The sequence below is a fragment of the Lacerta agilis genome, chromosome 16, assembly GCF_009819535.1.
Source record: "Lacerta agilis isolate rLacAgi1 chromosome 16, rLacAgi1.pri, whole genome shotgun sequence".
NCBI lineage: Eukaryota > Metazoa > Chordata > Lepidosauria > Squamata > Lacertidae > Lacerta > Lacerta agilis.
The window spans coordinates 38,658,082-38,679,965 of NC_046327.1; the positions used below are offsets into that span (position 1 = coordinate 38,658,082).

A 21,884-nucleotide genomic window follows, 5' to 3' on the forward strand; every position below is an offset into this window, starting at 1 on the left:
AAGTATAAAGCTGCAGATTTAAAACATGTATCATCAGTATTTTGGGTCCTACAGATGAACCCAGTTTTCCCCTAACCCCCCCCTCCCCCAATCTCTCTCACTATTTCTAGACGAGTGTTTGCAGGCCATTCAGGTACCAAAGGTTTCTGGCAACAAGCTGTTTTGTTTATTTGTTTGTTTTTAACTTAACTGGATTTCCTCCAAAATTGATAAATCCAAATTTAATGAGGCGGAAAGTTCAGGCTAGCATTTTGGTGCCACTCACATGGACACTGAAAAACTTGTAGGTGTAAGGAGCCCCCACCTAGAAGCACCCACTGAAAATAACAAACACCTCCCCCATATGCTAATTCAACACCCCCTTCGCTTTAGGAATTTGATTTCCAATTTTTTTAAAGGTGCTGACTGTTAATTGTTTAAGGTGCTGCATGTACATTTAAAACATCATTTGGCACCTTCATTAATCATTTTCAGTTATTTTTTATAGGGGAAAATGTTTGTTTTAAAATCTGGACAAATGCTCAGGGAATCCCGCAAGCCCCACCCCCGTCCCTGTTAGCATAGCGCACACATAGAGTTTCTACGGGTCACTGGCACTAGAAGGAGCTTGCTTTGAGAAGGAGGCTGTATGTCCGTCTGAGAACATGGCAAGTGGGCCTTCAGAGCTCAGTGACTCCTGTTTTTAAATATCCAGACCTGCCCTTGGTATGCGTCCTTTCTTACTCGCAGGTACAGAAATCAGGTGCCTTGTGGAGACCGGATCATCATGACCACCTTGCGGAGTGAGTAGGCACCGCCACGAAACTCTGCCCAGTAGACCCCGTCCTGATAACGGCTTCGGTAGTGCCCTCCTTTGTACCAGACACCATTAAGGTTGGAGTGGGCACACATATTGTACCACCAACCACCTTTCTGGAAGTGGGCACAGTTGCCTGTGGGAAAAGAAGAGGGGTGGGGAATAGATAATTTATCATCAAACCATGGGCATGGCCAGGATTTTTTTTTTGGGGGGGGAGAACCTCAGCTATGTATTTCTATTGATTTTTTTTTTTGGGGGGCAGCTGTGCCCATGAATCAAATCCTGAAATCAGATGCTGTTAGAATAGAGATGGGGAACTTCCAACTTCTGTCAGCTCCAGGCAGCATGGCCAGTGGAGAGGGATGATGAGACAGGTCATCCAACAACATATGGGCGGCCACAAGTTCCCCACCCCAGCACAATTTGGCAACTGGGAAAAGATGGTTTGAGCATATTAACCAACCCTGTCCTGATTGCACTGTCTGCTAATTAGTTTCTAGGCCCAATTCAAAGTGCTGGTTTTGAGCTAGAAAGTCTTAAACGGCTCAGAACCACAATACTTCAAGGACCACATCTCTGCACATGAACGGACTCAAACCATGCAATCATCATCTGAGGCTCTTCTTAGTGTACCTCCCTGAGAGGTCTGGACTTCATAGATGGATTCCATACAGTGGTATTAAGGGTTCTGCCCTTTGTTAGCCAGGTGTCTGCTTAATACTTGGGAGCTAACATAAGCAGGCAAAGTTCTCTTGATGGCTGGGAATCTCTCTCCAGCCTTAGAATGCAGCATCCATCAGTCTAGGAAGGTGGCACCCTCCAGCTAGTGGCATCAGAAGAGAAACAGTTTAGAGCCAGTTTTGCAGTTCTGAATACTGTGGGCAAATGAGACAGAGTTTGGAGCTGTGAGCTGTGAGGTAAATCTCCTTAGAGTGCAGGATATCGTGCTCTCGGAATCAGACACAGGAGAAACAGGTCTAATAATTACTTGTTTCGACAACTGCTTTGCTTGGATACTATATTTTTTTGTCTCCCTCTTCTCTATACTTTCAGGCACAGCGGCTGAGCACATCTTCATAGCGCCCAGGCGGGCACCTCTGGGGGTCGGGACACGGAGGGCGACATGAGGAGGACGCAGCATGGCAGGCATGCACCCTTCCAATCAGTCCGGATTGATGATAAAAAAGGATAAAAGTGATAAAAAGATAAGGAATAAACAATTCCTTCCTCCCCAGCTCTTGGTGTCCTCTTTCCTTACCTGAGTAAGCATCATGGTCACGGTCGAGGGTGCTGAACTGTCGGCCATTATGCCAGGAGAGGGAATCGCCAGCGCTGCCTTGATAGCGCCCCAGCCGCAACCGGTAGAAATCATTCTCAGGTTCTAGGGCAAAGGTGCTGTATTCCGCATATGCCTGCCGCCCACTCCAGTCTTCCATGGAAACCCTCAGCACGTATGAGCCCTGGCGAGTCAGCCAGTGAATGAACTCGAGACCCAGCCAGTGTTCTCCTTCCAAGTTCCCAAAACCATTCTGAAGGGGGAAACACAGCAAGTAAGATGTTAGCAGGTGGGCGCTGGCTGGCTGTAGGGGAACAGCTGGTGCTAGCCACAGGGTAGAAGAGTGAGCTAATACTCCTACCTCCACCCCAGGCCACTTTGCAGAGATATGTGGATCCTTTTGCAGCAGGAAACCAGCAAAGCATACATACACCATGCTAGCTCAGTGCCCAAAGTCAGCTGCCATGTGTGGTGATGACCTGAGTCCAGCAGCAAGATGTGAGAGCCAGAGGCTGCAGAGTCTCCCACTAAGGAACGAGATCCAGTGCAGGGCTCTGACTCTGCTACTGGAGACCAGGAGACAACTGAGGCTGCAGACCACGAGCCTAAATGCACTTTCCCCTAATGAACGCAATGCCTTCCACTGCAGCTTACCAGTCCAGTGGTGTAGGGAGTGTACCAGGAGATCAGACCTGGAATGGAGGAGGAGGGCCTGTCTTCAGGCCAGAGTGTTTCCCTTTTAAGTCTCTAATGTTATCCACAAAGGGACAGAGCTGCTTGGGAGAGGTCAACTGGGGGAAGGTGCTTCAAAAGGCACCCAACCTTGGCAGGAGCAATATGCTCCATGGTCCTACAACCTCCGACCTGCCTTGCTGTCTTGTCCGCAGCATCCAGCACCAGACCACAACATAGCACCATGTTGGTGTGGCACCCTCTCTTCCCCTTGTAGCCAGATTCAACCCATACCTCTGGAGTAATGGAAAAAGAGAGAAGGAAACCCTAAGAAAAATCTAGGAAGCTTTCACCCCTTAATACAGAGGTCTCCTGATAAGAGCATTCTATGGTCCACTTTGCCAGCAGGTCCCCTAAAGATCACATATTTTTATCTTAAGACTAGACATGTGTATGTGTGTGTGTACACACACACACACACACAATGCAAGAATGGGATTGCCATGTGACTGAGCAAACATGGCTGCCCTCATTATCACATCTATTTTTGCCTTAGCTCATGTTTTCAGTCCATAACTTAATGTGTTTTTGCCTCCATCTGGCTAAGTGGGCACAGCACAGCAGGTGGCAGAGTACCCCTTGCTTTGTGTCAAGACCAGATTCACAGGTGTGCTGCTGGAAGCCTTTTGCATACCAGGATTTCCTATCCCGAAATATTTCCTACAAATTCAACCTTGGCAACTAAACTGAAGGCTGAATACCCATGAAAGAGCAGTATATCTGAACCTGGCCTCTGGCATCACCTGTCACCTGTGACTCTGATTTCAGCCTATAAGTCCCAGATCCACCATGAGCCTCCAGATCTCTGACTCTAACCCCAAGTGACCCTCTGCATCCCATAGCTCCTGCCCCTCCCCCTGCCCAGCTTGGACCCCTTCATCTCCTTGCTCTTCCCTTCATGTGGCACCTGAAGCCACATCCTCGACACACCTTGTAGTGCTGCCAGGTGATAAAGAAGTTGACCGACCCATCCTGCCGCCGCTGGATGACAGTCCAACCACCCCCGTCATACTCCTGGTCACACCAGGTCTGGATGATTCCCCGGGCACCAGTTGGTTGTAGCATGGTGATGCCACTGGTCTGCCCATTCTGCTGAGCTGCTTGGCAGTCACGCCACGGCCCTGTGCCAGGAAGAGAAAAATTTATGAACAGGGACCAAATAACACAGTGTGATGAACAAGGTAAAGGGACCCCTGACCATTAAGTCCAGTCGCGAACAACTCTGGGGTTGCGGCGCTCATCTCACTTTACTGGCCGAGGGAGCCGGCGTACAGCTTCCGGGTCATGTGGCCAGCATGACTAAGCCACTTCTGGTGAACCAGAGCAGTGCACGGAAATGCCATTTACCTTCCCGCCGGAGTGGTACCTATTTATCTACTTGCACTTTGACGTGCTTTCGAACGGCTAGGCTGGCAGGAGCTGGGACCGAGCAACGGGAGCTCACCCCGTCATTGCGGGGATTCGAACCAGCCTTCCGATCGGCAAGCCCTAGGCTCTGTGGTTTAGACCACAGCGCCACCCACGTCTTCACCCACGATGAACAAGGTAGGGGCAGCTAATTACAGGGACTAGTTTGGAAGTTATCATTGAGTTCTGTAGCACAGGAAGGGTGATGCCCTGTCTCACTTGGATGGCCTTTTTGGGTATTTCCAGATGGGATCTGTGCTCCTCGTGCATGCAAGTTTTTTTTCATTTTTTCAGTGTCCACACAATAGTGTTGGCATAGAAATGCCACCCCATATGTAAAAAGGAAAAGAAAAACCTATTGCCAGAAACCCATTTGTGATACCACAACGCTGAGCTCCTATCTAGAAGCACTCTGTCAGAGCTAATCTACCTCACATGTTTATTGTAACATTATAAAACATTTCAAAAAGGATGAGAAAGAAAGTTGGGGAAATGCACATTTTATTGGCCAAATTTGGGTTGGTGAAGAGCTGTGCAAGCTTTTGAGATTCACAGAATCCTTCATCAGGCAAATGCCTCAGGAAGCTTCCAAACAACAGTGGGAAAATAAAAGTTTTCTTCATGAGCTCACCTGAGGTATATTATTATATATTAGTAGAAGATATATTAGTAGAATCTTAGGCACTTCATTTAGTAAAAACAAAATAAAAAATAAAAAAAATTCCTTCCAGTAGCACCTTAGAGACCAACTAAGTTTGTTATTGGTATGAGCTTTCATGTGCATGCACACGTCTTCAGATTCTTCATTTAGTAAGTGTACATGAGAGCATTGCAGTGCTCCTATGCAGGTCCCAGTCATTTAAATGCACACCACAAATCCCAACAGATTTGTGCCTCCAGCATTAGGCGGCCACAGGCCTTAGGAAGGTCAGACCTAGGGGCAGGCATACTGTGATATGCATACCTTTTGGTTTTGCCCATCAGTAAGAGATACAACTGCCTTTATCTATCTGGCTTGCAGTAGCTAATGGTATGCAAATTTATGACAATAAATCAGTGGCCCTCCACTAGCAATTGCTCTTTGAAGTTCACCCAAATGTCAGTACTAGGCCAGGGGACCGGAGGCTCCAAAATTAAGAGGGTGGTGGTTTTGCTTGTGTATGCCACACCACCTTCTTGGCTCTTAGCTGCAGATGCCTCAGGGAAGGGGCAGGAGGCCCCCATGACACAATTGGGAGGAAAGTGGAGAAATGAGATATCATTCGCAGGCTACCCCATAGTGGAGAGTATAGCTTGTCACATTTCCCAAAGGAAAATAGGTACTTTGGATTTGTTTCAGATGTTAGACCATCCTAATAACCATCAACTGAGTAATTGTTAGGCTGATGGTTTGCTAAGAGCCCAGGATGATCAGTTAAATGTTTCATCAGGGACAGCAGACAGCAATGGAATAATCACCTTGGTAGCTGGCAGTCACTTTCCTATTTTTAGAAGGTAATGCCAGCAGAATTTGGGATGCTAACACCCCAAAGATATTTGGGGGGGGGTCAGATAAACAGAAGCACTTGTCATTTGATTTTTGAGGAGACATTAGACCTATAGCCCCTGCAGGTACAAAAGTAGCATAATAGAAAGAAAGCTGGCAAAAACATGTCTGCCTGACATCTTGGTATCTGAAGAAGTGTGCATGCACACGAAAGCTCATACCAAGGACAAACTTAGTTGTCTCTAAGGTGCTACTGGAAGGAATTTTTTATTTTATTTTGTTTTGACATCTTGGGATCCATGTGCAGGGAGGAACATTAATCCACTATCCACAGGAGTGGTTTTACCACCTCATTGGTTCTTTGTGCGAACATCATGGCGGCAGAGGTTGGTGCTGTTGGCATTTGCCCTGCACGGCCTCTGGCCTGCTGCTTCCTAATAGACTTGCTCTCTCTTTCTGACCTGTGGACTTGGTGGGCACGGCAGCAGGCGGCTGAACAGTGCCGTCCTGTGGCACTGCTGCCTTGTGTGGCTGGTGCTGGGCAGGTACCGTCTGGTCTCTCTGAATGTCATTGATGGCATCAAAATGGACCCTGCTCTCATTGGCGATGCTTGCAGGGTTGTGAGGTACCACTGGCACCAGGGGTGGCTGTGGAGAGAAAGGAGAAATAACTCACCCTAAAAACATAGAACTACGTCTACAAGAGTATAGTTTGAGTGTAGCATCATTTAGTTCAAGGGGGAGCAGGGGATTTAGAGCACGTTCAAGGGCTCTTAAAAGCACAGGAGCACAACCAGAAAACCAGGTGGCAGTTCTAAGTGTGATAAATATGCTTCCAGGAAACCCAAAAGCTAGACTAGGAATGACTGTATTTTGTCCTAACTCCACTAGAGCCATTTTTTTTTAAATTAACATTTATAGACCACTTAATCCTATTTTTTAATTAAGAAAATTTTGACAGCTGAGGTTACCTAAAATATTTAGCAAAAATGCTGATGAAATCAACAAACTTTAAAAACAAGTAGATATAATAAAATTATAAAAATATAGACAAAATCAAAAGAATTTTTAAAAACATAATAAAAGTACATAATAAAAGTCTTGGTAGGCTTACCAAAAGGAAAAGCATTTCTATCAGGCAACCAGAAGCATTGCAGTGATGGTGTCCGCTTGTTGTTAGCAGGCAGGGAGTTTTGCAGCATGAGCATTGCAGCCGCATTAAAAGACAGATTCCTTGTAAGGGCAGAATGAAGATTCCATCGACTGAAGTGGTTGTGGGCAAGTGAAGGGGGAGATGGGCAAATAGCAGCTACACAAAAAGGGTTCTCCCAGTGTTCATTGTCCACGTTGGAAAAGGTTGTACAGAGGGAATTAGTAAAAAGGATTAACGTCCTTTTTCTATCAGGGCTCTTGTGCTTTCAATAGTTGCTGGACATGTAGAAATGTAGCAACCATTTGCAGACATAGAAATAAAGTGGTGGGGAACTTTACTTCCAATAAGCTGCTGAAAAATCAGGTTGTGGGAGGGCCACCATAGTATTTTCTATGCAGGGTTTAATTTGAACCAGAGATCAGGCTCAGACACTTTTTTGCACAGGGCACAGTCCTGGGGCGAAAAGAGATTGGCTCTGAGCATCAACCAAATACTTTTATTTTTCATGAAATTAGGGATGGGAACTTGTGGTACTGCAGGTGTTGGACTATAACTCCCATTACCACTGGCCATTCTGAGGTTCATGGGAGTTGGAGTCCAACAACAGCTGGAGAGTCAAAGGTTGCTTAGCGCTCTGTGCCTTCAGGCTGCAGATGGGGCTCACATGCTGGAATGCTCCTCCATTCAAAAACAAACATGGAAAATTAGCATGTATGGGAAGAAGCTATGCTGGAACTCTTTCCCCTAACAAGCTTGTTTTGTACATTGATATTATTATTATTATTATTATTATTATTATTATTATTATTATTATTATTTATGGCTACAGCAGCATTCTGCCTTGTGAGTTTGCACATACAGTTCGAAGCGGTGCACTCAGCAAAAGAACTAGACCATGTACACCTAGGATTAGAGGACACAGCATTTTGGAGGGGGAGTGTAGCTTCCTCCTTGAAGGCTTGGGGCCTAGCTATGGTTTAAAAAACACCAGCTCCTGTCTTCTTGGCATTGCTGTTGTCACACCCCTTCCCTTTTCCCCAGGGTCAGCATCAGCACTAGGTATCCTTGGGCAGCTTCCAGGACTCCACCATTGCTGATGTCTGCCCTAGTCCTTCCTTATTTACGGTATTTTTTCAGGCACAGCAGCCTAAGTATCACCAGATGACTGGCTCTAGTGACCCTTTTAATTTCTCCCATTTCTGTCTCCCAGTTCATTTTGACCAGTACCTGTGGGCTCACCCGGCCACTGGCTCCTTGCTGGCAGTCTCTCTCCAGTTGGCTGATGAGGGCACTCTGGTTGTTGACCAGGGCAGCCAGGGCATGGTACTTCCCTTCCAGCTGGCGATAACTGGCCGCCACGCGCAAGGCCTCGGCAGAGGCGTTGGCCACCCTCCCTTCCAGCTGCGATGTCTGCACTGGCCGCTCTCGTCGCTGGAGGATCTCATGAAGGAGCTGAGTGTACAGCTGGGTGACACGAGCATTGATGTTGCGGCTTTCCTTGCGCAGGGCCTTGACTTCACTCACCACTGCCCCGTCCACCTCCACTAGTCGGCGCAGCTCCTCCATCTGGGCCTGCTGACGGTTCAGCTGGTCACGCAGCTCGGCCACCTCAGAGCGATTGAGGCCTGGAGCCTCCGGGGGAAGGCGCACGCTGCTCCAGCACACGGCCCCTGTGAACTTCTGCTGCGGCAAGATGAAGGTGTAGGTGCACTTCGGCCCCGTAAGTGGTTCGACACCTGACAGGCCTGGCCTGGCCAGACTCAGCACCACCACCACCAAGTAGTGAGGCTCCATGCTATCAGAAGAAAGGCTGGTGTAAGAATTCTAAGGTGTCATAAATAAAACAAAGGTTCAGAAGTGCACAAGGTAAACACACCCATAAGTACATAAACCACATGACTGAAACCACATGAAATAGTACAGGGGAGCAATCCTGATCTTGACTCTTAATGACCCCAAATATTTCCTGCACAGAAGGAAATATATTGGAAAAACCTATCCCAATAGTTATTTTCACTTGTGAGTCAAAAGAGCAGTTTGTTTATGAATAGGGGAGGTCTGGCTTCAGAAACTAGAATAGCAACAATACGTTATTTAGCAGCAGCAGCAGCAACTTGTGCTTTTGGTGGTAGGGCAATATACATTTCCATTAAAAAAATTATTTTAATGGTTCTGTGAAAGAGTGATACTTAGCTATATCAATCTGGTCTTTGATTTGATGAGTGTAGGTGACAATATTCCAAAAAACGTATGAATACCATGGAGGTTTCTATAACTGCTGTGACAACCACACATTTCCCTGGCCAAAAAACCCCCACAGCAGCAATGAAATACTGAGATTATGATAAAGTGCCCTTGCACAAGACCTCTACATTATTGTTTTAAATCAGATGAATGTGTGCATTCTGATTACAGACTCTGAGGTAATTTGTCACATTTACTGAAATAATAGCTTCTTCAAATGTGGTTATTGAAATTTAGGTATTCCCTCTGAAGTTTAGGTGGGTTCAGGCATGACCCAAGACCGAGATTCATCTCAGAAAGGATTTATTGGAACATCAGGAACCAGAAGAACAAGAATGACAAAAGGGGCACTTGCCTCAGGCAAAACACAGATGCCACCTGTGATAGGTTGCCTTAATGCTGCAATTAGCGAATCACAACACTGGCCCCATCTCAGCAAGGATTGGCAGCCTGCCAGCTATTAACAATGTCATGCATGCATACATAACACCCTCAGCGTGTGACAATTGGTGGAAATAGGAATCTTTGGTTTGTCATTGGGACCCACTAGAAACAAAATGGTTGTGCTCAGGTGAGGAGGAAATGGTGTGTCATGTTGCAAGTTATTGGACTGTCTATTGTAAGGGCATTGTGGTGCCATAGTACCACACTTTCCTTTCATGAAAGCACTTTAGCAATAATTAAAATATCAGTATAAATAAAGAGTGTCATAAAGTGGTAGGCATCCAGGAGTGTTCCCTGGGGAGTGGAGTCAAACTGTTGGAGAGTCGCAGTGTCTGCTGTGGCTGTAGAGACCAATATGGTTTACTGCAGTGGGTGCAGATGAAGGCATCCGGTTGTGCTGCTGCAGATGCACCTTTGTGTTTCTTCTCTCTGTGCTCCTCCCAGTGTTCATTCCTCCTCTGATCACTGCTATGGATGCATGGCCAGGCTGTCTCCAGGCACTGCAGTCCAGTCTTCTGCAAGGGATTTGCACACAGCAGGGTTGATGTTGCCAGCTGGCAATCTGGACTTGGAAAAGCACATCTTTGTTCAACACTCTGTTCTGCCATGTGATGCCCAAATCTTCCTGACACGGCACGGCAGCGTACTCAACATACAAGCCTGGTAGACCTTTGATATGGATTGGCATAAATGGCACCACATTCCACCAAACCCTTTTGGATAGGTGAGCCATTGTCATAACTGCCTTACCAATAGGCTTGTCTAGCTCTGCATCATTGCTGGTTATGGTTGAACCTAGGCAGAAAAAATTGTCCACCACTTCAAGTGTGTGGTCACCAAAGCTAATGCATGGAGTGCCAGTGATGTCCTGACCAAAGATGTTGGTCTTTGTCAGGCTGATGGTAAGGCTGAACTCACTGCAGACTTGAGCAAAATAGTTGATGAGTTTCTGCAGAGCTTCCTTTGAGTGTACTGTCAAGACTGCGTTATCTGCAAACAGCATTTCTCAGGTGCAGCACACTTTTTCTTGGCACGGAGACATGCCAGGTTGAACAAACCCCAGTTACACACCATCTTCAGATGCACTGAAGGCATAGGTCAGCAACAGGGAGAAGAATATACGAAAGAATGCCAAGTACATTCAAAGCTCGCCAGGTACACATTCCCAGACTGGGGAGGCTTTGGGAGGTTACCCTCCTAGGGAACATGTGAACCTTGAGCCAATTTTCGGTTTCTATTTTCGGTTTCTGTATTGTCTTTATAAGGAGTACGCGCCAGTCTCTCAGTGCTCAGTCCAACTTTTGGATTGTGCCTTTTGCTTTGCATATGCAACTCAAAATAAATCCTGTTGAACCTGCATGGTTTTTGCCTCTTCGTGTTCCTGAATCCACCGCTCAAGAGCTCAAGAGCCCATTATGGTCTTACATTTTGGCGTCCCTGGGTGGGCCAGGGCTCTTTGAGTGTTGGATGCTGCCTGAATCCACCGCTCGGGAGCTCAAGAGCCCATTATGGTCTTACATTTTGGCGTCCCTGGGTGGGCCAGGGCTCTTTGAGTGTTGGATGCTGACATGAAGGCAGGTCTGTGCCTTTTCTGGTCTGGCTTGTGGTCGCTGTAAACACTTGAAAGTTTCTGTGCACGCCAGGCTACCTTTGACTGGGAAACTGAAAGCCGTTTCTGTGGCCACCGCCTTGCCGCGAAGGAACAGACACAAGGAACAGGAGAAGGAGCAGCGCTGAAGGGCAACCCGCGGGAAGGGTAAGTAAGGAATCCTCCTGGGAGAGGGGATAAGGAAAGAAGAATTGATCATTCTTCTGGGAGGTGGTATAGGTCTGTACCGAGTGGACCCGATCAGTCCATAAGACAACTGAAAGCCACTCCCTAGGGTAAGGGTGGACGTCTTGAACGTCTATAAGGGAACTAGGACGTCTTGGATGTCTTAGAAACTGGGAGAGGGCTAGTGGGCACGCACAGGTATAAGACGTGACCCAACGCTGCTCCCAAAAGAGGAAAGGGAACTAGGACGTCTTGGATGTCTTAGAAACTGGGAGAGGGCTAGTGGGCACGCACAGGTATAAGACGTGACCCAACGCTGCTCCCAAAGGAGGAAAAAGGGTTGGACGTAGGTGAAACGTCCAGAAGGGAACCAGAGATAGGTTGGGAAGGTGGTGTGTGAAGCGCCTGTGTGGTTGTAAAGAGTGTATGAGTGGGGGACCGTAGAGGAAACCCAAAACTGAGTGTGGATCTCTGCCTTGGCAGAGACGGGACTGGCAAGTAGTGAGATTCCTGTGTGCAGGAGACTGCCCAGGCCACGAACCCCGGGTGCGAGTGTGTGTGTGCAAGCACGTTTGAAGGCGCGGGAAATGGGGGGAGGTTCTTCAACCCCACTGACCCCGCTCCAGTGCATTTTGAACAACTGGAAGTTAGCTAACAAAGGCAATGCCTATGGTATCAAGCTAGACAAGGAAAAGATGAGAAGTCTTTGTGAAGTGGATTGGCCAACACTAGACACCGGATGGCCATCTGAAGGATCCTTTGATCCTGTGAAAGTGAACCCACTGTGGGCAGCAGTAATCCAAACACGTCTGGATCAGATTCCATATGTAAATATATGGAAAGGGTGCATAGACCAGAACCCGAAGGAACAATGCAAAAAGATGATAATGCCATGCTCTGGAGAGAAAGCACAGTTGCAAGTAGCAAGTGATCTCGACAGAACAGACTTAGACATTGTTCAGCAGACAACCCCTTATGTTCCCAGTGCTCCATTCCAACCCCCACCGAGTCAATCGCCGCGAGGCCAGGCTCCGAGGGCAGTAGAGGAACAAGGAGGAGAGAGAGAGGCAACAGACCCCAAGGCAGTTCTTCAAATGCCTAAGAGAAGTGTGTATCCCACCCATGAGTTAAACCAACAACCAGAGGATTTGCCATGTACCCCTGGCATCCATGCCAGAACCCCAGAGAACACTGCAGTAAATTACCAAAGGGCTAGGCTGATCATGAAGAGGTGGCAGGCTGCTGCAGATGTGTCTGAAGGGCTTTTGAAGCTGGCTCAGATCAAAAGTAAAGACTCTGAGGAGTATTTAAGAGCCTTCCTGAGTACATATGAGCGGGCGCTAAAACATGAGGAGCATCAGATGCTAAAAGAAGAAATGGAAAGAGTGAAAGAAATAACTTCTGAGGACCCCGAGAAGGTGATCACGTTGATCACTTCTTTGATGAAAACACTTACCCCTACTTGGGAAGATTGCCAGCAGAAATTGCAAACAAGCGAAGAAGTGCAGAGAGTACGTACTGAGGCTCATCGCCTTCTGGCAGACGACAAAGTAGATGAGGGAGAAAGATTGCTTCAATATCCCCCCACAGATCCCAACTGGGATTACAATGAGGCAGATGCCAGGCAGAAGCTCAAATCTTATAGGAGCACTTTGATCCAAGGGCTCATTAGGGATGCCCGAAAGCCCACCAATATGGCAAAAGTTTCTGAAATTATCCAGAAGCCTGATGAAAGTCCTGCCATGTTCCTGGAAAGACTGAAGGAGGCATTTCGAATCTGGACACCCCTAAATCCAGAGGAGGGGAATAATGAGATATTATTAAAAACTACCTTCATAGCCCAATCAACCCCAGATATCCGCAAGAAAATACTGAGGAAGGGTGGTTTAGAAGGCCATTCATTGGAGTGGACGATAGCAACTGCTCAGCGTGTATATGATAATAGAGATGAGGAAAAGGAAAGGAAACAAGAGAAGTACAGAAAGAAGAAATTGAATATGTTGGCACTGGCTATAGGGGAGAAGCAACAAGGAGAAGAAGAAATGAGGAAGGGAAGAGGACGTGCAACTGAAGGAAAAGGCAGAGGGCGCGGAACTGGTTTAGGGAGAAACCAGTGTGCACTGTGCAGGCAAGAAGGCCATTGGAGAGGGGAATGCCCCAGCAGGAGAACGGGCGAAGGCTGGAACCAAGGAGAACCGAGCCGAGGAAGAAGAGGAACCAGTGGAAGAAGAGGAACCAGTGAAAGTCGCTACTCCTATCATACAGACCAATGGAATAGCGGACAAGGAGGTCCAGTACTCATGGGGCTGGCAAATTTTGAGAACCAGCAATAGGGAGGACCGGGTTCACTTCAGGGTTCCCCTGAACCCATGGTCCCGATGCAAGTGGGGAACCATTTGGTCAATTTTCTGGTGGACACGGGGGCGGAATACTCGGTAGTTCCAGTGGCAACTACAGCAATCAGCAATCGGTCAATCAAAGTTACAGGGGCCACAGGGACCAGTCAAGTAAAGCCTTTTCTACAACCCATGGAATGCGTGATTGGGGGCGAACGCTGACCCATCAATTCCTATATATGTCAGAGTGCCCCATCCCCTTGTTGGGTCGAGATCTCCTTACAAGGCTCCAAGCCTAGATTTCATTCTCCGATGAAAGCAGCTTTGTTCAGAATTGGAGGAGAGTAGCGAGATATGCAACAGTTGAAGCAGGTCCATTGGATCCGGGAACGTCAGCTCAGACAGCTGAATTAGTGGCCTCACCCAAGTATTATGGTTGGCCAATGTACGAACTGTAAACATCTATACAGACTTTGAGTATGCTTTCCTCATACTAACGAGGATGAAGCTATATGGAAAGAATGTTGGTGGCTGGAATCAGATGGGCGCAATGTGAAACGCCGAAACCAGCTAGCAGAACTGTTGGAAGCCGTCTGGACCCTTGAGATGATAGCCGTGAGGCACTACAAAGGGCACCAGAGAGGAAAGGAACCTGTGACCCAAGGGAATAGGGCGGCCGATGGGGCAGCAAAAGGAAGCTGAGCCTCCCTGTGCCGAAGTTTTTGTGTTTGAGGCACCTATCCGGAGCAAGATAACTGCAGTTCCAGTGCAGAATGCAGCAAATGAAGTCAGTGACCTAGGTATGGCCGAACATGCCGCACTTGGCTTACCACCAGTAAGCACAGAGAATGTTGTAGTTGAAATCAGAAACCAGTATTTCCAAAGGCAAAGGCAAGGGAAAGGCAAAGGCAAAGGCAAAGCCAAAGGCAAAGGCAAAGGCAAAGGCAAAGGCAAAGGCAAAGGCAAAGGCAAAGGCAAGGCAAGGCAAAGGCAAAGGCAAAGGCAAGGCAAAGGCAGAGGCAAAGGCAAAGGCAAGGCAATGGTAAATGAAAAACTTGAACCTCTCCGTGCTGAGACGGTAGAAGAAGACTTGCCCACAAGAAAGGTGGAAGTGCAGGTCTACAAGCAGAATGCAGAGACTGAGATCCATGTGTGGAGAATAGAAACGGATGGCCGTGTCAAAGAGGTGGAAATAAAGTTCCTCCCAGAGTAGGTAGAAGCAGAGGCAGCAGACTTAAAGGAGAACTTGGAGCCTTTCACAAAGGCGGAAGAATCAAATGTGTCTGTTTGTGTGGAGGCCATCACGGGGAAGCCAGATGTAAAGGTGAAAGCAGAGGTTCCTGCAGAGAAGGCAGAAACAGTGGCCTCATCAGATCGGCCAGATGAAAGGCTAGATATGGAAACACCTGCAGAGAAGGTGGATATAGAGTTTGCTGTAGAGATTGCCAAGGGAAATGGTGGAGCGAGGTTCTTGCAAAGACGTTGAGGCAGAGGACTCCACAAAGCAAAGAAAATGGCATCCTCTGTAGAAACAGCAGAAGGTGATATTATTCTTAAGGAAAGGAAAACAGAAGCCCCCATAGAAAAGGCAGCCCTCAAGGCTGGTGTGAAGGTATTTGCAGAGAAGGAGGGCGCATAGTGGAAGTGAAATTTCCTCCTGAGAAGGTGCATAAGGAGATCTTTTCAGAACAGTCAGAAGAATTATGGAAGCGGAAGCCGCAGCCACCGTACAGCCAGGACTAAAGGAGATCCTGCAGAATGTGGAGAATGAGGTCGGTTTCAACTCTGAGGTAGAAGATACTTCAGATTCCCTTGCGACATGTGTTGAGGTAAATTCTGATAAAGCCTCTGTAATTGGTGACAGGACTGAAGCTCCTGAGCAGAGGGAAATGCAAGATGTTTATGCAGTTGTTATTGAGGGGCCTTCAATGAATGAAGTAGAAGATGATCCTGCCCTAAAAAACATCAACAGAGCAAGCTGTAGCTGAGAGATCTATGGAAAGGGGAGTAGCTGCAGTCTCGGCACCTGATCAAAAGGTAGTGAATGTCATCCAAATGGATGTAGCAGATGCCAGCCATACCTTGAGATGGGCAGGCACGGAAGAAAGTTGAAGTTGATGTTCCGGAAAGTAATGAACCGAAGGATGTCACGCTTGTAACTGCAACTGAAGGATCTTTGCAGAATGACAAGGAAGATGCGCTTACTTTGGGATCAAAACGCACTAAGGCCGAGTTCACAGAGGATGGCACTGTGAAAAGTGAGTCAACTGTGGATCCCCCGAGAAGAAGAAAAAAAAAAAGAAGAAGAAGAAGAAGAAGAAAAAAGGTTGGAAGCATAGAGCTAGCAACTAAAGCGAAATTCACAGGAATGGTAGCAACTGCAGCAGTAAAGACCAAAGGTGGAGGCACCCTCACCTCGGACTCTGGTGCTTTATCAGAGGAAGGAAAGAGTTCTGTCACAGAAGGCAGTGAAGCAGGTGCTAGTAGCAGAAACAGAAAAAATCAACAGGAAAATGTACTTTGTGCAGCTCCAGTGCAGCAAGAAGTAACCACAGAAGCAATTACAGCTAGAGAAGAAACTTCGGAAGTGAAGAAGCAGCTGAAGTATCCTGTGCTGAAGAGACAACGGAAATGGTTTCAGCTGTTTCGAGAAATGTTATAGATATTGAGCATGATGTGCAATCACTGTCTCAGATTTTTGTCTTTGAACAGGTGGACCCAGGCTAGAACGCCTTGTGTGCTGGTGGAACCGTTGCCGCTATCGAACCAGGAGCTGAGTGTGGGTCAACATACCGCCCCATTCTGCGAGGCCTGGCGAGGGCAGCGTACTGTTCTCCTGTCTATTCCAACGACAGTGAAAGTTACCGGTACCATCCTGTGGGTCCACCGTCCGCGTGTGAAGGAAGTTGAAGCAGATTGGACAGTGATTCCTGATTATTTCTCGATGTCCGCGAGACGACAGCCCTGCTGGTGCCACACCCGGGAAGCTGGCACCTCTACGCACGGCAGAAGAAACTGGGAAACATCAGCAGCTGAACGGTATCAGGACAGTTGGACAGCAGGACAGTGCTTCCATTGGTTTGTCCAACCAGTCAAGGCAGGGCCTATAGGGCCACTGGGGAACAGGAGTGGGTCCATAGACCGTTCCTCCTAATCCGGAAGGTGGGCATCACACAGGAGGTGTATCGCTCTACGGTGATCGCTATAGCCACAAGGGCCAAGCGATATACCAGAACCATCTGAGTCAGGAATTAGAAAGGAGGTGTGTACGGTGCAAGTCAGTTTCCCCCGTCAATAAATGGAAGGGTCACTCCCTCAGGTGGAGGTTCCAGGAACCCAGGGTCAGGAAGAAACAGTAGTTAAGCTGCTTGGAATACTTCCAACAGCAGGAAATCTTCCTGTGGTACGTGTGGCCTATACGTTGATCCCCAAAGGTGGAGAGCAGAGAATTGATGCCCCACGAGAACACCACGCAAAGAGAGAATACACTGAGTTTTCTAGGTGTTAGCATCATGTTAACTATACTTTACATGGTGGTGGTATTTCTTTTCCTATTGAGGCACCTACAGGAGCGTAGGTTGTGGGGAGGAACCCAAAGGAAAATTGCTCGGTACGCATGTCAGGCCCCATAGATGCAAAGGGTGGAAATGCCTTTGATACCCATCCCATTGAACCTGACTGCCTTTAAATACGAACATGCATACCATTGCGGAAAGTTAATGATGTTACTACCCCCATAAATGGAGAGAAGGTGCTACATGATAGTGGCTCACAGTTGGTCTCCTGGCAATGTCCATTATACCTATGGCCGAGGACCATATCTGTTTGTTATTTTGTTATCAATTTACATGGCCCCTTGTTTAGCCCAATGTGTCCAAAAGTGTATTTCTGATTCTGTGCAAAGGATAACTGATCCCTATAAAATGACCCTGTATCGCAGTTTGGCTCAGGAGGATCCGTCAGACGAACTCGTACTTGGAAAGTCCGAGTTGTCTGAAGAGAAAAGGAGGGAATGAAGGGGACAGTTCAATAGCTAAATATCCCATATTGATTATAAATGCCTTAATTGCTTTTCTAACCTGTTTAAAATATAATTTTTCTGTATTGCTGAATATTAAGAGAGACAGTCTCTTAGAGGCAGAGACCTTGGAAAAGGAATGTGCCTAATGTTGCTTCTTCAACTATTTCTGGGAAATCAGCCAAAACTAGCCAGCAGCTTCAAGGTTTTGATAACGGTGCACGATCTGGAATTAAAACAATGGCCTGTTAATACAGAAATAGCACCTTGGCTGTTACCATAGAAACACCATCACGAGAGAGGGGGACGGAAAGCCCCTTTTAAGGAATGTGCCGTTAATATTAATTGTGGTTAGCCTTTAATGGGCTTAAGAGCTGGTCTTGTTGATTGATCATACTGGAGGCATCAGGCTTGTTGGAGTTGCGTATCCTTACATGTATTGGTATGTATTGATTGCATATTTGTGTATTGTTCCTATGGGTCTTTGGGAGAGGGGCAGCTCTGAGTTGTGTGAGCAAGGGGGGGCTCTCAGCCTTGGACGGGATGCATGCGCTTTCTGAGCAGACAGGAGGAATGCAGCTGGAGTTGGCTCCTGTTTGCTGTATTAACATTATATTCAGTCCATTAAGATGTAAGGTATTTCCTAGTTAGTAGACTCATCCCCCTGCATGGGTATTATTGATTTATGCCTTTGTATTTCCTATCTAATGCAATAAGTATTATTGCCGGTTAACTGAAGTTATGCTTTCTTGCTGATTAGACACACACATGCCTTATGAATAGGTTCAACCTTCAGCATACAATAGGGGACTGTTGTTGCTTATGTTGCTATATTTCTGGGAAGCCTGCCAAGTACATTCAAAGCTCGCCAGGTACACATTCCCAGACTGGGGAGGCTTTGGGAGGTTACCCTCCTAGGGAACATGTGAACCTTGAGCCAATTTTCGGTTTCTATTTTCGGTTTCTGTATTGTCTTTATAAGGAGTACGCGCCAGTCTCTCAGTGCTCAGTCCAACTTTTGGATTGTGCCTTTTGCTTTGCATATGCAACTCAAAATAAATCCTGTTGAACCTGCATGGTTTTTGCCTCTTCGTGTTCCTGAATCCACCGCTCAAGAGCTCAAGAGCCCATTATGGTCTTACAGGCCCATTGTCTGGCAATCCACTGCGCATCACTCTTTGCCTTTCTGAGTGCAGCAAGTGTCTTCTTGCAGGGTGCAAACTTGTAGTTCACAAGAACCCATCACAAATATTACAATTAATGTATGCTAAGCTGTGATAGGCCCACTTTCCCAATATGTCACATTCAAATCAGTGCCCATTTAAAATGTTGGAAGAGTAATACTAAAAGCATCTATGTCACTGGAGATTAAATTATTCTCCCACTATTTTTTTTTTTAAAGAGCCTTTCTGCATGAGAAAAGACAGAACCAGCACAAGGAAAATACAGGATGCAATGGCTGGGTGAACACCCCATTACTGCTATTCCCCACCATTAATCCCTATTTGGTCTATCTGTGTCACCAACTCAATTGCCTATCAGACACTATTCCTTGCCTTATTTGTTCTTTGTGTTTATTTCAATGGAGCCTAGTCATGTCAGCTGGCCCTTGCAGCTTCCATTATTTTGGACAGGGACCCTGATTTTGGATGGTTCCATTGTTTCAAAAGGGCATTTATTGCAATAGATGACAGTTTCATACACTGAAATGGATATTCCCACTGAAATGAAAAGAATCGGTCAACTTTCCTTCCCCAAAGCAAGTGGATATTGTCACTGTGGGTCTGGACCAGCCTTTCTCAACCTTGGGTTCCCAGATGGTGCTGGACTACAGTTCCCATCATGTACAGCCAGCAAGGGCAGCACTCAGGGATGATGGGCGTGGTAGTCCAAGAAAGGCTTTAAAAAGTTTTTATTTTTCATAATAGCATTCATTCTTGGACAAAGCTTCATCTGCTGACTTATTGCCCCCACTAGCAGAGGATGGGGGGTGCGGGGGGTGCAATGCGCACTGGGTGTCAGCCATGAGGGCGGGTGACATTGCTGCGCTGCCACCCCCCCACGCTTGCTGCGTGGGCGGCGCCCCCAGACACTTGTGTGGGCGGCAGACTGCTAGGGATGATGCTGCCGCGGGAGACTAGTACTCCCCATGCTTGCTGCATGTGTGGCAGATAGCAAGCAGCGCCCCCCACGCTCGCTTCTCCAGGTGCTGGGGCAGGTAGCTCCGCCCCTGATTCTCCCTCAGAGTGGGGCAAGCCAAATAGCAAAATCGGAGATTGAGAAGTACTTTCAGCTATTGAAGAACTAGGTTTCCTTCTGGTTCTCCCTTTCCCCTCCTTTGTCTACAAACAAGTAAATAAAGTAGACAGAGATTTTAATGGGGTGTGTGTGCTGCGTTGTTGCTCTGAATTTACAGGACTGGATCTAAAGGTTTTGTGCTTCAATGCCAACAGCTGTTGCCAATATGCACTGGGAAATGGATCCAGTTTGTCTCAGGAAAGGCCATTAAAGTCACCACCACTGAGACAGGCAGTTATATACTTCCTGCTTCTTGGCTGCAGCCTTTCAGTTCCCATTAATGGATCTGGAATTCCACAGTAGGGACGGGATGTAGCACAAGACAGTTTGGTTGGAGGCACATGAAAGTTCTTTTTAAAGAGAGTTGAAAGTGGTTTGGAATAAGTTTTACTTCATACAGGGAACACACGCACTCCTCTCCCCCACCCCCCATGCATGATGCAGCCACTAGCCAAACCTGCAAAATCTGTTTATTGGAGATGAATGTTGGGCATGCAAAGCATCACAAGCAATGATCCCTCCGTCAAACTGCCTTCAGCTCAGTGGAAACACTTGCGCCCAGCCTTCCAGGAAAGTGAGAGAATGGAGAAGAGCCTTCATCCTCAGAAACAGGCAAGTCTTGCCTCAGGAACCAAACTAACCCCTCTAACCCATAGTGCATGATTCTGAGAGGCTCCTCTTCTTCCTTATAATCCATCCATCACCCAGACTGCTTTTGGTTCAAGTTCACCATCTTCCTTGTTAGGGTAGCTGGCTGAAAATAATCCTGAAAAGGATTATTTAAATGTAGTATAGAAGGCAATGTCAGCAAGTCTTCTATACAACAGCCAAAGGTTCACGAGCCTCCAACCTCTTTTTTCACCTGTCCACCCTATATCCTGTATATACCCAAAGTACTTCCACTGAGACCCTCCTCCTCCTTACCCCATAGCCTAGTCTGTACTCCATAGGATATAATTCTCCATCAAGCCTGAACGCCTAAGGGTCAATTCACATTCATCATGTGACATTCAAGAAATTTAGCCAATTAGGTGAAATAAATTATTCAGAGGACAGTTGTTCAGTTCTGGAAGAGAAACAGGGAATAGCTTGTGTCTCCCTTCACAACTGTCCCCCTCAGAATCATGGGCGTAGCCAGGACTTTTGTTCGGGGCAGAACCAACACGGTCAGTTAGTTAAGAATTTCTATTGTTTTACTTGATCTAGGGAGGCAGCTGCTCCCCCTTGGACTAGCTTCACAGGAAAGGAAGTCTGGATTCTCCACAACAACCAAAGTTGAAGGCCAAGATTGTTGCACCCCCCCCATGTGTTTCAGAAAGCTCATCAACCTATTTAAATAAATATTAAAGGGGCACATATACATTTTGATGTGTGTGTGTGCGTGCGTGCGCGCGCACGCACGCATGCGCACACATGCACGCACACACTCCTTAATTTAAAAAAACTCAACAGAGAGGAAGAAAAGTATGTTGGGAGATCTTTTGGGGAGTCAGTAAGTGTCTTCTATGGCTGGCTTTCTCCTGGTTCAGAATTAAGCAGGCTGATAACCTGACAGAACCAGTTTTCATTCATTGCATTGAATGCATTAAAGGCCCTTAAACCAGCCCCACAGCTCTTAGACAGATATATCTGTCTCTGAAACTGAGCAGTAGCTGAGCATTTCATAGAGACAATAAAAATACTGCATGTGAAGGTCCAGGTTTTTACAAATACCAATGGTTAAAATAAACATTTCCTTGTGCTTTTGCACAATCCTCATGCATGGATGCTATTAATCTGTGAGAGAATTCAGAAGGAAAATCAAACGCCTGCTACTACAGCCACGGCTCAGTCAACATTTGTGTTTGTAGCTGACAACAAAGCTGACATAAACCTCATGTGTGATGATGCTACACTTTACTGAAATGGTTTGCTGCC

At 46.9% G+C, this 21,884-nt stretch overlaps 1 protein-coding gene across 2 annotated transcripts in view; it reads right to left on the bottom strand.

Annotated features, from left to right (window-relative positions):
- Positions 1–715: 715 nt before the first annotated feature.
- Positions 716–21,884, bottom strand: part of LOC117060834 (angiopoietin-related protein 2-like) — a 31,142-nt gene continuing 9,973 nt past the window's right edge. Inside the window, exons 2-6 of one of the 2 annotated variants that reach the window (XM_033173395.1) lie at positions 8,081–8,648; positions 6,162–6,348; positions 3,738–3,928; positions 2,058–2,328; positions 716–932 (exon numbers count right to left, since the gene is read on the bottom strand). In XM_033173395.1, coding sequence (XP_033029286.1) covers positions 739–932; positions 2,058–2,328; positions 3,738–3,928; positions 6,162–6,348; positions 8,081–8,648 — 1,411 coding nt within the window. In that variant the 3' untranslated portion in view covers positions 716–738. Of the gene's footprint in view, positions 933–2,057; positions 2,329–3,737; positions 3,929–6,161; positions 6,349–8,080; positions 8,678–21,884 lie in introns of both variants that reach the window. The other variant, XM_033173396.1, reaches the window with a different exon arrangement.